The sequence below is a fragment of the Asterias amurensis genome, chromosome 11 (genome assembly GCF_032118995.1).
Source record: "Asterias amurensis chromosome 11, ASM3211899v1".
In the NCBI taxonomy this organism is placed as follows: domain Eukaryota; kingdom Metazoa; phylum Echinodermata; class Asteroidea; order Forcipulatida; family Asteriidae; genus Asterias; species Asterias amurensis.
The window spans coordinates 16,713,933-16,728,855 of NC_092658.1; the positions used below are offsets into that span (position 1 = coordinate 16,713,933).

The 14,923-nt window shown below is 38.6% G+C and overlaps 1 protein-coding gene across 3 annotated transcripts in view; it reads left to right on the forward strand.

Annotated features, from left to right (window-relative positions):
* LOC139944541 (uncharacterized) overlaps positions 1–14,542 on the forward strand; it is a 30,378-nt gene extending 15,836 nt beyond the window's left edge. For 2 of the 3 annotated variants that reach the window (XM_071941585.1, XM_071941586.1), the window contains exons 3-8: positions 5,972–6,203; positions 10,494–10,607; positions 11,522–11,647; positions 12,402–12,479; positions 12,773–12,987; positions 13,924–14,542. In XM_071941585.1, the coding sequence (XP_071797686.1) occupies positions 5,973–6,203; positions 10,494–10,607; positions 11,522–11,539 (363 nt within the window). In that variant the 5' untranslated portion in view covers position 5,972 and the 3' untranslated portion in view covers positions 11,540–11,647; positions 12,402–12,479; positions 12,773–12,987; positions 13,924–14,542. Of the gene's footprint in view, positions 1–5,971; positions 6,204–6,520; positions 6,636–10,493; positions 10,608–11,521; positions 11,648–12,401; positions 12,480–12,772; positions 12,988–13,923 lie in introns of those variants that run through there. The other variant, XM_071941587.1, reaches the window with a different exon arrangement.
* The last annotated feature ends 381 nt before the right edge of the window (positions 14,543–14,923 follow it).

Consider the following 14,923-nt stretch of genomic DNA (forward strand, 5'->3'; position numbering starts at 1 on the left):
AATTTGCTTCGTAGCAAAAATTTGAAGTTTAAACACTTTTAACAGCTTTGTAAAAGTTCTGTTTGGTGTGCGTTGGGTTGTGTGCTCGAGCACATAGCTATTAATTGCGCTCTGCGTAATTAAATTGGCGTAAATGAGCCTGTGCCCCCAATATGGGAAGCCAGCCGGTTTTAAACAGCTCCAGCTATGTCTTTATAAGCCGTTTAAACACCCCCACGTGACGTGCTCCCCCCAACCAATATGAATAGCGAAACTGTCTGGGGAATTTATGAATGTGGTTTAAGGTAACACCATATGTAAATATCTACTTTGCTGTGTAGATTTTGTTTTTTGTGAAGTTGTCTTGCTCGCTATTTTATTCTACTGCTGGGGAGAACTGAAAAGAACTATCATGCCTTATAGTAACTCCTACCTGGGCAAAGGAAATCGTTCGGGACTACTTTGTTTGCTTAGTGGATTAAGGGACTTTTCATTATTAGTCTCAACAGTTCGACTAGCGTGCTCTTGTCATCATCAGGATGACAAATAAAGTCTGTGAAATCCCTTTGAGAACGTGGTAAAAAATTTGTATTGAATTTAAAAAGTCAAAAGTTTGGTTGTACATCTACATGTACATTAAAATTTTGTCTAGAGGTAAAGTCATACTTTGCTAATGCCCCCCCCCCAACCCCCAAACAACTTGTGTAGTTTCTTTCTGAAAGCCTATTTGTTGTAAATATTAGTAAGCATCCTTAGAATTATTTCATCTGAAATGCCCCTGTTGTTTAGAAATCAGTAAAACATTTGAATCTGATAAATGGTTTATGTGTGAATCGTTTCTCAGATTTCTCCCATGCAAAGCTTCAAACACCATTTATCATTTTAAGTGTTACTTCAAAAGAAGATGAACGTGGACGACACTCAGAGTCACAAAACAAATCATTGTGGTAACCAACTAATCCTTAGTAAAGGCGAATCGTAGTGCTTTGTGAAATCGTACTCTTGCTCGTCTTTTTTTTTTCTTTCTTTTATTTATTTGTCAGTCCCACCCATGTTTTCCAGTTTTGTCCTACTGTGTGTGCCCATTCCCTCTCCCTGCCCATATCTAGCCTGCGCCTCCATGCCTCTGTCCCCACGATGCGCTGGCATTAGTCTTTTGCTTGCAGTGTTTGCCCATGTAAACTCTAGTGATTCTTTCCCAGTTTCGTTTATACCTCGTTCTCATGTTTTCCAGTTTTGTGCAGGTCCCGCTAGTGGTTCTTTCCCCTTTTCACAATTTATTTTTTTCCTGTTCAGTTGATTTCTTTCCTGTCCCATATCACATACCATCAGAGTTCCTTTTCATTTTGTCCTTTCCCGCATGGCCAAGCCCTGTTCATTTGTCCCGTAATTTTTTGCCATTCCCCATCCCCCATCTCTCAGACTTACCACTGTGTGCCATTTCCTCTCCCCGTCCCACATCTTACCCAGGCCTCCGTCCCCTATAGCTGTGACTGCAATGTTTGCCTGCACCTCCGTCGTGCCAGCCTTCAATCCCTGTTTTTGTACCGGTGCATGTACGTCTCTTAATATTAATGCATGACGTCGTAATTCTAATCCAAAATGAGGCTGTAAGGCGCATGTTCTGTACCACTTGCAGTGGCTGCGCCTGTGGCCTCATTTTGGGGTTAGAATTGTGACCTACTCTACTTAAATATTAAGAGAGGCGTATTGTTCTTAGCTTGCACTGTCTGCGCAAAGTTACTGGACACTCGCGCGCTATGACTGTGATATCACAGATATCACAAAGGGCGCCTGGTGGGTATAAAGTAACGCAGACCACATGACAACCCATGGATAGCCCCCCACCCCCCCCCCCCCTCAATTTACTGCACACTCGCACTACTTTGGTTATTACTCAAAACAAATATTAACTAGAAACTGACTTGGTAACGAGCATTGGAGAGCTGTTGAAAATACAAAACATTGTGGGAAACGACTTCCTCTGAAGTAACATAGTTTTTGAGAAAGAGGTAATTTCTCACCAAAAATATTAAAAGACCTCTAGCTAGAAGTCTTTCATTCCTATCTAAAAAGCAAACAAATTCGTCCAACAAGTTGTTGTTGTTGTTTTTTCCCCAACATTTTCTTGCAACTTCGATGACCAATTGAGCCCAAATTTTCACAGATTTGTTTTTTAATGCTTATGATGGGATACACCAAATGAGAACACTGGTCTTTGACAATTACCGAATGTGTACCGTGCCTTTGAACTTACACTGTTTAAAGGCAGTGGACACTATTGGTAATTGTCAAAGACTAGCCTTCACAGTTGGTGTATCTCAACATATCCATAAAATAACTAACCTGTGAAAATTTGAGCTCAATCGGTCATCAAAGTTGCGAGATAATTATGAAAGAAGAAAACATCCTTGTCACACGAAGTTGTGTGCGTTTAGATGGTTGATTTCGAGACCTCAAGTTCTAAACCTGAGGTCTCGAAATCTAATTCATGGAAAATTACTTCTTTCTCGGAAACTATGGCACTTCAGAAGGAGCCGTTTCTCACAACGTTTTATACCATCAATCTCTCCCCATTACTCTTCAGCAAGAAAGGTTTTATGCTAATAATTATTTTGAGTAATTACCAATAGTGTCCACTGCTTTTAAAGATATTAATCCAATAATACTTGCTCAGGGAAACTCGGATTTCAAAAACTTCAAAGTCCTTTTTATAGCATACATGGACATATAGTTTAGGCATATCCTTTACTGTCCTAGAAACAAAAAACACATACATGGCAACTATGTTTTCCTCATAGGATGGTTAAGGCATTTCCTTAACTATCCTAGGAATAAAAATACATGCTTACTGTGTTTTTATTCCTAGGATGGTTAAGGAAATGCCTGAACCATCCTAGGAGGAAAAACAGAAGTTAACACTATTTTTTTTATCCTAGGATAGTTAAGGAAATGCCTCAACCATCATAGGAGTAATGAAGACACGCTAACTGTGTTTTTCTTCTTAGGATGGTTTGGGCATTCATTTCCTTAACTATCATGTACATGTACATGTATATATATATTGACTGTGTTTCTCCTCCTAGGATATTTTAGGCATTTTCTCAACTTTCCTAAGTCTGTTTATTGTTTTCCCCCTTGAAGGATAGGTTAGCCAACGGTGCGTGTTGTAGAACTGATGTTTATTTAAATCCTGGAAATAAGGAGGATTCCTTTTTAGAGAAATGTCTGAAAACTGGTTTTTATAGAGTCAAGAATAATTGTAATATTTATGTGCCTTTTTAAATATGCCGATTTGAGATAGATTGTGTGTAAGTCTCTTGATGAAAATGTCCCCCGTAGGTGCTGTAGTTTTGAAGAAGAAAAAACAATTTCACCAAAATTATTTTCGTTGCTGTGAGACAAAAATTTATTTAGCATGTACAACACATTCACGCAACTCTCCTGAAAACATTGCTCCGTGATTTTCACCCTTTTTTCTTGACAACTACTCAAGCTGAAACTTCCACATAATTTATTACATACTGTACATCTTTTTTTTCCCTTTTTTCCAGGGGATAATGGTTTATTTACAACATTTCACAAAATCGTACATCAGATCGTTAAAACAAATATAGTAGTGAAAGCAAGACATATCGTTTTAAAAGAGAATTAACACTAACAATAATGTTGAAAAAGAGCATAATAAAAATCCTGTTTATAATAGAAAATGAATTTTGACCAGGATGTAAAGACATTTCTCCAAAAGGGGTTCCCATACAGAGTTTTTGTTTATGTGCATAAAGTAGTTTCAGGGAACCCCCTGCAAAACTGGACAATCCAGAAATGTCCATAATCTTTTGGAATAAATGAACCCAACCACTACCATTGTCAGAAATTAGGAGTCTGCAGAGCCAAGTTATTTTAAGAGCGTTCATTATTCACGAACATCTATCATACTGAGCCCACCTTGGCTGTAATCTTGAACCATTTGTTTTCTGCTAGCCCGGTCTAGTCCCCTCCAAATAAATTTAAATAACATCAAGTTTAATTCGTTAAAAATTCTAACAGGTAGATCAGGGATGGTTAAGATAAGAAAAGCAAGCTAGGGCGCTGGACTGATGTGGCAATTGTAAAAGACCTGTATTCTTACTTGGTATATCCCAACATAAGCATAATGTAAAAAATCTGTGCAAGTTGGGGCTCAATCGGTCATCCAAGTTTCAAGAAACTAATAAAGAAAAGCACCCTTGTTACACATGTTTGTGTGTAGATGCTTGACAAAGGCTTCAGGCCTGATGAAGTCTTTCTCAGATGAAGAGGTCGTTCACACGCCGTACTAAAGTTGGTCTAAGTCCACTTAGACCGGTTCGGGTTCAACTTTTGTGCGTGTGAACGCAAATAAAGTTAGACCGGATCGGGTTTAAACCCCAAAACTTAAACCGTCCAGCGAGGCGGTCTAAGTCTAAACCGGTTCGGGTTTATCTTTTAACACTGCGTGTGGACAGAATGACATCCGGTTTTAACTCACAACGGACGACCCATTGTGTGGTTCAATGCACACGCCTGGGACCCGGAGTATTTGTATACGGTTTCTGTTGCCTCTGATGCTGAAAAGCACCGAGTATTTATATTACTTTCTTGCCGCTTACCGAGTTGGCGAAACCCTCTCGATCGGTGTATGCAGTTTAACACAGGCCCACGCCCATGATTTATTAAATTCTGAAACAAAATTATATTTTCCAAGCTTTTTTTGTTGAGTGTCCTACAATAAATTGAAACTGCTTTTCATGCGTATACTACGAGTGCAGCGAAGAAGCATTTTTGTAATGCTTCTCACATGTACAGCGATGCCATCCCATAGTGATCACTCTCTGATATCCCATAGTTATCCATCACCGATCCCGTGGATGTGCCTTTCTATTACTTTCAGTCTTGGAGAATGAACTGCAGTGGGCGCGAGGCTGTGTGTAGGGGAAATTCCCTACGCCAGCAATATCACCACGTTGTTGGGAAGTTGGGAAAATACTGCAAAGTACATGTATTTACGTAACTTGCACTTGTAGTTGTGTTTATGAACGAATCAGAATAAAAATCGCGGCACCAGCTTTTGAGAGATCGCAACTTCCAATCGATTGAAGTACAAACTAAAAGAATTTATTAAATCGGAAACAGTGGTATAAAACAAAACACAAAAATGAAACGTGTTCTGTTTCATGGAATATAGACAATATTTTGGTGAGTTTTCTCGGCGGTTTGTATCAATATTTTGTTTGTTTAAAAAAATAATTTCGAGTCGTGTTCATGTTTGTTTTAAGTGCCCATATCCTCCAAACGGTAAAACTGTTACCGCGTTCGATTGAGCCATTTGTATCAAATTATGCTCTGATGATCATCCAGGGCATGGGCACTCGGTATCTCGGCATACTCGGTGCGTGAATCGGCTGAACAAAACCGGATGTTAGAGCAACGGGTCGCGTCTACTTTGACCTCTTAAAACCGAAGATAAACCGGATCGGGTTTAACTCTGTGCTGTCTGAACGCAATGGGTTTTTATTTTTACGACCACCCCCCGCTGCTCGTAAAAGTTAGACCGGTTCGGGTCTAAGTTAGCACGCTGTCTGAACATACCCTTAAATACATAAGTGAGAAATGACCTCTTTCTCAAAAATTAGATTACCTCAGAGGAAGTAATTTTTCCGATGTTTTTGGCTTGACTCATGACATTATCGACATGACATCTGAAACCACTCCAGGGTCATTCCAAACGACTGCAACAACAGTTGATCTATGGCGTCCAGTCACTTCTAACTGTTCAGACATCAAACTTTTTATGTACTTTGATTTTAGAGTGTTGTTCGGTGCAACTCTGGGTGCCTGTCTGAAACGGTGTTACTCATTAGCATTGTCGTATTTCTCACAAAAAGATTGGACAAAACTAATAGTATCAATCTGTAAGCAGAGCAGTTTATACAGTTGTTATACTCTCTAATTTGTTTCTTCTATTTTACAGTATGCCGATGCCACCTATGCCCCCCGGGTTCAGACCCATGATGGGTGGTCCACCCGGTATGCCACCCATACCCAACCTTCCTGGGATGCCCCCCGTCCCACCTATGAGACCCCCTTCCATAACTACCTCAAGTGGATCCATCAGTGCACCCCCAGCGATCTCCAGTGCAGTGACGATATCAAGCAGTCATCCACAGCAACAACCTAAACCTCTGTTACCAAGTGCAGCTGCTGTAAGTATAACATTCATTGAGAAAGTAGATTAAAGCCCAGTTCATTCTTGTCACAACCCCTAGTCCCCTGCATGCTCACACGCAATGCGTCCTCGGCTTGCTACTCGACAACCATACAAATGATCCTGGAAACCTTTGTTTTGTAATCAAGAAAATATAACTTAAAGGAACACATTGCCTGGGAAGACATTCTCGCACTCGTGTGCTGTTGCTGCCAGGAACTCCTAAAACCTCTCTCTGGTGACGGTCTGACATGCAATGCGATGGTGAACCAACCCGATCTCACTGGATACTGCAAATGTCACATTGCATTTCAGACCACGTTGCCCATGGACCACTCTTCTTGCTGGGACTCCACGAGTGGCTCGTCCGAAAGAACGTCTCCTCCAGATGTTGTAACCTGTCTCATCGATGAAGACACAGTTGGCTGATGACGTAGAAACCACTGTGCATATTCAGCACACATACTAAGTACTCGTGATGAGTTCCTAACTTCAGGCACATCCTCCGCCATGGTTCGAGCAATGGTACTGGAAGAAACCTGTGGCTTGTCAGGCAGGCGAGCTCTACATGTAGGCCTTCTTTCATTTGCTTCAGAGTCAGAAGTTGGTTTAAGTCTATCAGAAGTTGAAGCTCAATTTTCATGTCTTCGTCAATCTTGGTGTTGCACGCTCCTCCTTTTAGAAGTCTGTGCTGACGACCAGTTCGTATATAGTTCACAACGATGGCTCTTGCAGTTGTTCTTTTAATTCCAATAGTATCTGCTAACTCTAGATAATTGGTAACGTTGCTCTCAAAACCCTTGATCAATTTTACCCTGTCTACATTTGTTACTCGGTTTTAATGCCCATGGGCCGCCATTTTATTGGTCTAACAACTTGTACAGAAATATATCTGAGAAAGCAAGGTGTTCATCCACGGATTAAAAATGGCAGTTGTAGTTAATACTTAGAAAAAAGTTTGCCCATTGACGAAAATGAATGCCTGACTCACCCTTGCAACTGCTTCAGACGAAAATTAATGATCAGTAGTCCGTTCTTGATTGTTTGAAAACATAATCTCACATACAAATTTGACCATGCCAGCATGCAGATTTTTTTTTATTTTGGTCCCCCAAAAAAACAATTTCAAAAAATTCCCCAAATACTTCAATCTTTGGCGTATTTACCCAGTCAGCAAAGATCCAATTTCTTTAGAAACCTGTTCTGTATCTATTAAAACCACTTTATTTTTGTGCTAAAAATTAAATCATTATGACCCGTTTATATAGCTACTTTTGTTTCGCAGCAGATTGTCACAGATTGTTTATAGTAGTACATTGTTTTGCTTTGAAACATAAGGGCATTAATTAATGGGATTAAAAGAGTATATATTTGGTTTGTGGTAATCATATCTAATAAAAGAGTAGTGACTCATTTTAAATGGCCTTTAAAACCTTGCAGGGTGCTGGTTTTAAACAGCCATTTAAGAACTTGTTGGCACTCTTTTATTTACCTAATCCCATTATGCAGGATGAAGAGCATTAACTGTTAACAGCAACTACTAACTGTTAACAGTTATTCTTTCACACCATGTTCACACTAGCCAAATTGTGGTTGAATGTTTAATACATGATTTGCTAAATACTCTAGTAAATAATTTTTAGCATAAAAACTTACTTGGTAACAACAAAACATTGTGAGAAACAACAGTAATATCTCATCTCTTATGTTAAAAGACCTCGGCCTGAATTCTTTTTAGGAGACTGAAAGCACACATACTTGTGCACAAAGGGGCTTAACTTTTTTCCTTCATTATTTTCTTGCAATTTCGATGACCAATTGATTCCAATGTTTCACAGGCTTGTTGATCCGCGTGGGAATACTGGTCTTTGACATTTACCAAAGATTTCCTTGCCATAAACTGAGATAACCCATGGGTAACCACATGTTAACTATTGTTTGACTAACTTGACTCAATTGTTGTTTAGTCTCTTTGAAGTAAAGTGCTGGTTATGTAAAAAGATATCAGTATTTATGCCAAAAAAGTTGAATCCGAGAAGCATTTAAGGGATTATTCTTCATGCATGAACAAAGATTGTGTTCATGGTCACCCCCTGACCGTGGGTGCTTTCCTGGTTAAAGACACTGGACACCTATGGTGTCAAAAGACCAGTGTGCTCACTTGGTGTATCTCAACATTTGTGAAAATTTGAACTCAATTGGTTGTCAAAGTTGCGAGAAAACAAAGGAAGAAAAAATACCCTTGTCACACGGAGTTGTGTGCTTTCAGATGCTTGATCTCGGGACCTCAAAATCTAATTCTGAGGTCTCGAAATCACATTAGAATATTTTAATGGAAATTTACTTCTTTCTTGAAAACTACGTTACTTCAGAGGGAGCCATTTCTCACAATGTTTTAAAATATCAACAGCTCTCCATTGCTTGTTACCAAGTGAGTTTTTATGCTAACAATTATTTTGAGTAGGTACCAATAGTGTCCAGTGCCTTTAAGATTCTTATTTGTGCCACCATTAGGTCTGATCACGTTAAAAACAAAAGCCTAGAAATGTGTTTTAACACTCATTTTAAAAAAAATTTAAGCTTGACTTTTATCTGTATATGAGTGACTTCATTCATGAAGTAGGGTTCCCTTCTTTTGAAAATATATTTTATAGTTAGTTTTTTCAATTCAATTCACTTTATTTCCAAATCCAAACAAATAAACAAAACAATTAGCAGTGAATAAAGAACTATGTTTTACAAGCAAATGGAATAATGATAATACATGAAGTAATACTATAATACTACATTTACAAGCAAAGGCAAAATATAAATTATGGAAAACAAGCAAAAAACTTACAGAGCACAAGGTGATGGAGTTGGAGGGGGCCTTTAAAAAGCAAAGCTTGTCGAGTATGGACCCCCTAACGAAAGCAATAAAGCATAACAGTCAGTTTACAAAAGGAAACAAACAATACAATATGTAGGCACTAAATAAATACTAAGCAATAATTAAGAGATGAACATGAAACAGACAAACAAAACAAAAAAACCCAAAACACAAAAACAAGTACAAACTTAACATCAGTAATCTAACAGGATGACAAGTAAGGTGCGTAATTAAATTTATTTAAATTAAATTAATACTCATTAGAGAAAAAAAAAAAAAAATGGAAAACCAGAATTAGGCAACAAGACTATAAAAATAATGGCTTTGAAGCCCCAAATTATACAAACCATTCATGATGAAGAGGAAACTCAGTTTACTTGGTATAACTTGTAAATGAACAGTTCCCGATAGTTACTTTTGGACTGTAACCTAGGGTAAGTCAAGAGAAATTGACAGCTAGCAAAATATGTACCTTTATTATAAAAAAGACATAACTCCTCTTGGGAATGATCAATTTCTTTCATTATTTTTCTCTAAGCAGGAGAGAGTGCTTGTTAAATATAAGCTCTACTGAACTTTGAGTGCCATTTGTTTGTTTAAAAAAAATCATCAATCCTTGTTAAAGGAACACGTTGCCTTGGATCGGTCGAGTTGGTCTTTGAAAAGCGTTTGTAAACGTTTTTTATAAAATGCATATGGGTAGAAAGATGTTGTAAAAGTAGAATACAATGATCCACACAAACATGCCTCGAAATTGCGTGGTTTTCCTTTTACCTCGTCGACTAACACGTCGGCCATTTATGGGGGTCAAAATTTTGACTCCCATAAATGGCCGACCATGTTAGTTCGCACAGTAGAAGGAAAACCACGCAATTTCGAGGCAAACTTGTGTGGATCATTGTATTCTACTTTAAAAACATCTTTCCAACCATATGCATTTTATAAAAAACGGTTACAAACGCTTTTGTTTTGACCAACTCGTCCGATCCAAAGCAACGTGTTCCTTTAACTTCTTTTTGACTCACCCTTTAGTAAAGTCAGTCATAGAATTATGCAGCAAATCAAATAACTAGGTTCATGAATGCTCACCCACATTCGGTGATATTAATGGTTTGATTTTGTTATTGTTTTTTGCCCTTTGATGCTTTCTTGGTATATCTATACTACATGTTCTAGATTTCTTCTCAAATTAGGCTTACGTTTTAATTTGTTACCAATATAAACCACAAGGGAAACTGACTGGGTAAATTATAAAATGATTTTGGGGGTTGAATAAAGAATTGACTAGAGTGGGATTCGAACCAACATTCTTGACAATCTGTTAGGAATTTAAAGTGTTATCATATTTTCTGTAGCACGACTTGACGACCATCTCAAAAAAAGATTTATTGAATCCTCTGACTTATTTTTATGAAACAGGGCAGCAGGACGAACCATCAAGTAGAGCTTCTAGGAATCTCAGAGAGTGGAATTCGTTTGATCAAAAGAGAATACCATTGTCTAAAATCTGCTGACAGTCCTGGAATGCATCTAGTAAGTTCACCTTCCCATTTTTATTTCAGCCATATTTGTCTTAAGCCCTTTTCACATGACAAAGTCAAACTAGGGTCCTTGGTCTCCGGTGGCAGTTGTCTTGACCAAGGACGTTGGTCAAACTCAAACAGGACCTTTCACACGGCGCAGAAACCAACATCCCATGTCTCAGAACATTTGCCTTTTGTTGTGCTAAAGGTCAACATTTGAAAACTTGCTCTCTTGAAGGAGTCGTGCACACTCTCAAAGGTTCAACGTATCATATAACGGGGTCGAACATCTTGATTTTCTTGCACCATGTGTTTCTTCTTGCGCGCATGCGTGGTAGCTCCAGCCACACCAGGGTCCTTAGCTACGAGAGCAATTTCCATTCACACAGCACACACGGACGATCGTGGTATAATTTTCACAACGTTGTGTTTTTAAGACGGAGGTCTGGACCTTGGTCTTAACAAGACCAGGGACCCGTGCCTATTTAAGCAGAGGTACCTTTCACACGATGTGGATTAAACAACATTGTGTTCTTAAGACCAAGGACCCCCTGCTTATTTTCCTCGTGTGAAAAGGCCTTAAAGGAACTTTACAATTAATAACATTTCATGGACTAATATTTCAACTCAGCCGTCGATTTCATAAAAACTCTTCCTAACTTAAGACTAATCTTTGGACTTAGGACGAGTCCCAACCCTGCACTGTAGCATGCAAACCTTAAGATTAATCCTATTTAAGTTGGGACGGGTTACTTGTCCTAACTTGAGATAAGACGAGTCCTAACTCTTTGTGAAATCGACGGCTGTACTATTATTATTAATATTTTTATTCTCACAACCAAATGAAGTTCCAGTCTGGTTTTACTCCATTGTTAGTACCTAACCAGGCTCCTGTTCCATCATCCGTTCTGTTAATCCCTGCAGCTGTCTAAGTACCAGTGACTCCTTCCCAGGTAGTGACATCTACACAGGAGTACAGGACCTCGTCCTCTTTGAGATGTCTTCAAGATTCAAGAACTTTGTCACTTTGAATCAGCTGCATGGAAGCATGTAAGTAGGTTTACCCTTGAGTATCAAGAATTGGTTCCTCTCAGAACCACAACTTTTTCAAAAGACTAAATTAATTAAAAAGTTGTGCCTTGTGCACAAGTTTCCCTCTTACTACAAAATGCCATTAAAGGCAGTGGACACTATTGGTAATTACTCAAAATAATTATTAGCAAAAAAACTTACTTGGTAATGAGTAATGGGGTAGCTGTTGATGGTATAAAACATTGTGAGAAATGGCGCCCTCTGAAATAGCATAGTTTTCGAGAAAGAAGTAATATTCCACGAATTTGATTTTGAGACCTCATATTTAGAATTTGAGGTCTCGAAATCAAGCATCTGAAAGCACACAACTTCGTGTGGCAAGTGTGTTTTTTTCTTTCATTATTATTTCGCAACCTCGATGACCAATTGAGCTCAAATTTTCACAGGTTTGTTATTTTATGCATATATTGAGATACACCAAGTGAGAAGACTGGTCTTTGACAATTACCAATAGTGTCCAGTGCCTTTAAAACAGCATCTCTGTTCACTATCCCCTGCCATTATGGGGGTTGATTGAATAGCTCCCTGACCCAGGCAAGACCATTTTCATTTTGTTAAGGGCATTTCCATTTGAAAATTTAAAAGTCTATGGGAAAGTTTTTGAAAGGGTACCAAGGCCAGTAGGGATGGCTTCTTGGCCTCCATGTATTTCTAGGTCAACTGATCTTGAAAGGTAAATGTTTGACTGTTATCTTCATACCTTTTCATCCAGGAATCCCAATGCAAGTATTGCTACTGATCTTCCAATGGATCATCATTCAGTAGAGGAGAGTGCAGCTGAGGCTAAATGGTAAGAGACCTGTCACATACCAAGTTCACAATAATGCTCTTTGTTTGTAAATGCCTTCACTCCTCGGCACCTGCCTACCTCAACAATCCTCTCTCCGTATATCATCGCGACAGCCGACTCCGTAAACTGTGGGACGCAACAACACTTACTCCCACCATGTGTAAGAAAGTGGTTGGTCAGAAAGTGGTTTTCTCAGAGAGCCACCCCTACTCACTAAAGAGAGTTCGTACATAGTGTCACAACAAACCTCACTTATTTAGTATTTTGTTTTCACCCTTTGATACATTCTACAGTCTTGCAAGTCAATTGGATTCAATCTGAAAAAGGGTACGCGTTGCTCTGACCACTGTCTACCATGTCATCACCGTTGAGGAGTGGCTTGAGCTTCGCATCAATCCCATCCTCAGGGCGTTGAAGATGTTCGTTGGAGGAGGTAGTATGGATGAGGTCAAAGAAGAAGACGAAGAGGAGATGGATGTAGCAACAAGGCCCAGCTGAAAAGGAATGGGTAAGTTCGCTGATTTGTCAAAGCTCTACATTAACTTAGTTCAAAAAGCAGATAAACACAAATTCTAGTTAAGTACTTTCTGTGCTTTATGCTTATCTGCTGATTTTTTCTCTGGCTGTCTATTGTCAAGCAATACCTCTATGCTTGAAGCAGCTATACAACTGAGCACAGTGAACACAGTGGACAGTTTTATAAAGCTGCTTAAACAGAAAGTTTTGCTTACCCAGTAACATTTTTCTTGAAGCAAACTAAACATCTATTACAAACTAAACATAGAAGAGTCAGCGACAGTGCATGTTATTTTGTATATTCTGGTAAGCAAATTGTTTTTTTGCCTTTTTGCTTTTTGACACCGACCCTTAGAAATCTGAGATTTGAAGCTTGAATCATTTAATATTTCCAAATATCCAAACTAAACTACTTTGAGGGAATCCTTTCTCAAAATAGTTTGCATAATGAACAGCTGTAGGGCAAATTACTAAGTAAGTTTTTATGTTCACTAATATGTTGAGTATATACCAACCTATCACTATAGCTTTAAGGACACGACTGGGACCTGAATTGAGTCTGCTGCCGCCGTGCTCTCTTAATGTAAAAGAGTGAAAAACCACTTTTTTTGTCTGCCAAACAACTCTTGCAAAGAGCCATATGGCAGACAACTCTTTTTAAAGTGAAAGACAGGTACTTTAATCTGATTTAGAGTGAAATTCAGTCTAATTTCACTCAAAGAGATTGACTTAGATTGACTTTCACTCTCAAAAGAGTGAAACTGACACCACTCGGACAAGAGAGTGAAATTTTTATTCTTTTACATTAAGAGAGAATGAGAGCTTCAGTCCAGTGCACTGTACTAGACCACTGCCCCCCCAACACTCTATGGCTGGAGCCAGACACATTTAGAACCTGAAATAAATTCATCTTTATTTTTTTTTCCAGATGGGGGAACTTCTACACCATGTGTGGCCTAGAAATTTGAATTCTGAACTCAAAGGCACAAATTATTAGTCTACCACTTGCGCAAGTATTCATATGGAAGTGTTTCTACACGAGTATTATCAGGGATTTTTATTCATGGACTACTTCTTTTAAGGTCTGCCATTAGGGCATTTCTCTATTTTAAAAAGGGGCTGTATCTTGTCGTGAGGAATAACTTTCATGGAGTGGCTTTCTGCCTATTTCACTCCACTGCAGGAGGAAAGCCTCCTCACCAATTCTCCATTTCACTCTATCCTGCACTGTCTGTTGCCAAGCAATGCCCCTTTTGTACTGAGATCATCTGGGTAACAGAACTTATATTGCTCAACAAATCTAATTTGTAGGAATCTTGATTTTAGTAAAATGAATTGCTGTTTAGCTTGTAACCTGTTTCTGTTCTTCAAACTTTTGTCTGTGCTTAGCAAACTTGGATGCAAAGGTAGCTCTATGAAATTTAGTTCTGGTTATCTCATGGTGATGTTTAAAGAATTACTAGTTGGACTAGAGTACCAATTACACCACTATGAATTATTATGTTTTCTCAGATTCTCATGTATTGGAGATGAACAATTATCCAAACCATATTACTTCGAAAGATCAATCCCTTCAAGGGAAGTTGATTCCAGAGCCACTGCAGGACAATAGTATGTCCCTAGCCAAAACGACTCATCAAGCCTGTTTTTATATCATGTTTCCTCTGCATTAAAGACAGTGGACACCTTTGGTAAAAGACCAGTCTTCTCACTTTGTGCATCTCAACAAATACATAAAATAACAAACCTGTGAAAACTTGAGCTCAACCGGTTGTTGAAGTTGCGAGATAATAATGAAAGAAAAAACACCCTTGTCACACACAGTTGAGTGCTTTTAGATGCTTGATTTCAAGACCTCAAACTCTAAATCTGAGGTCTCGAAATCAAATTTGTTGAAAATTACTTCTTTTCGAAAACTATGTTATTGC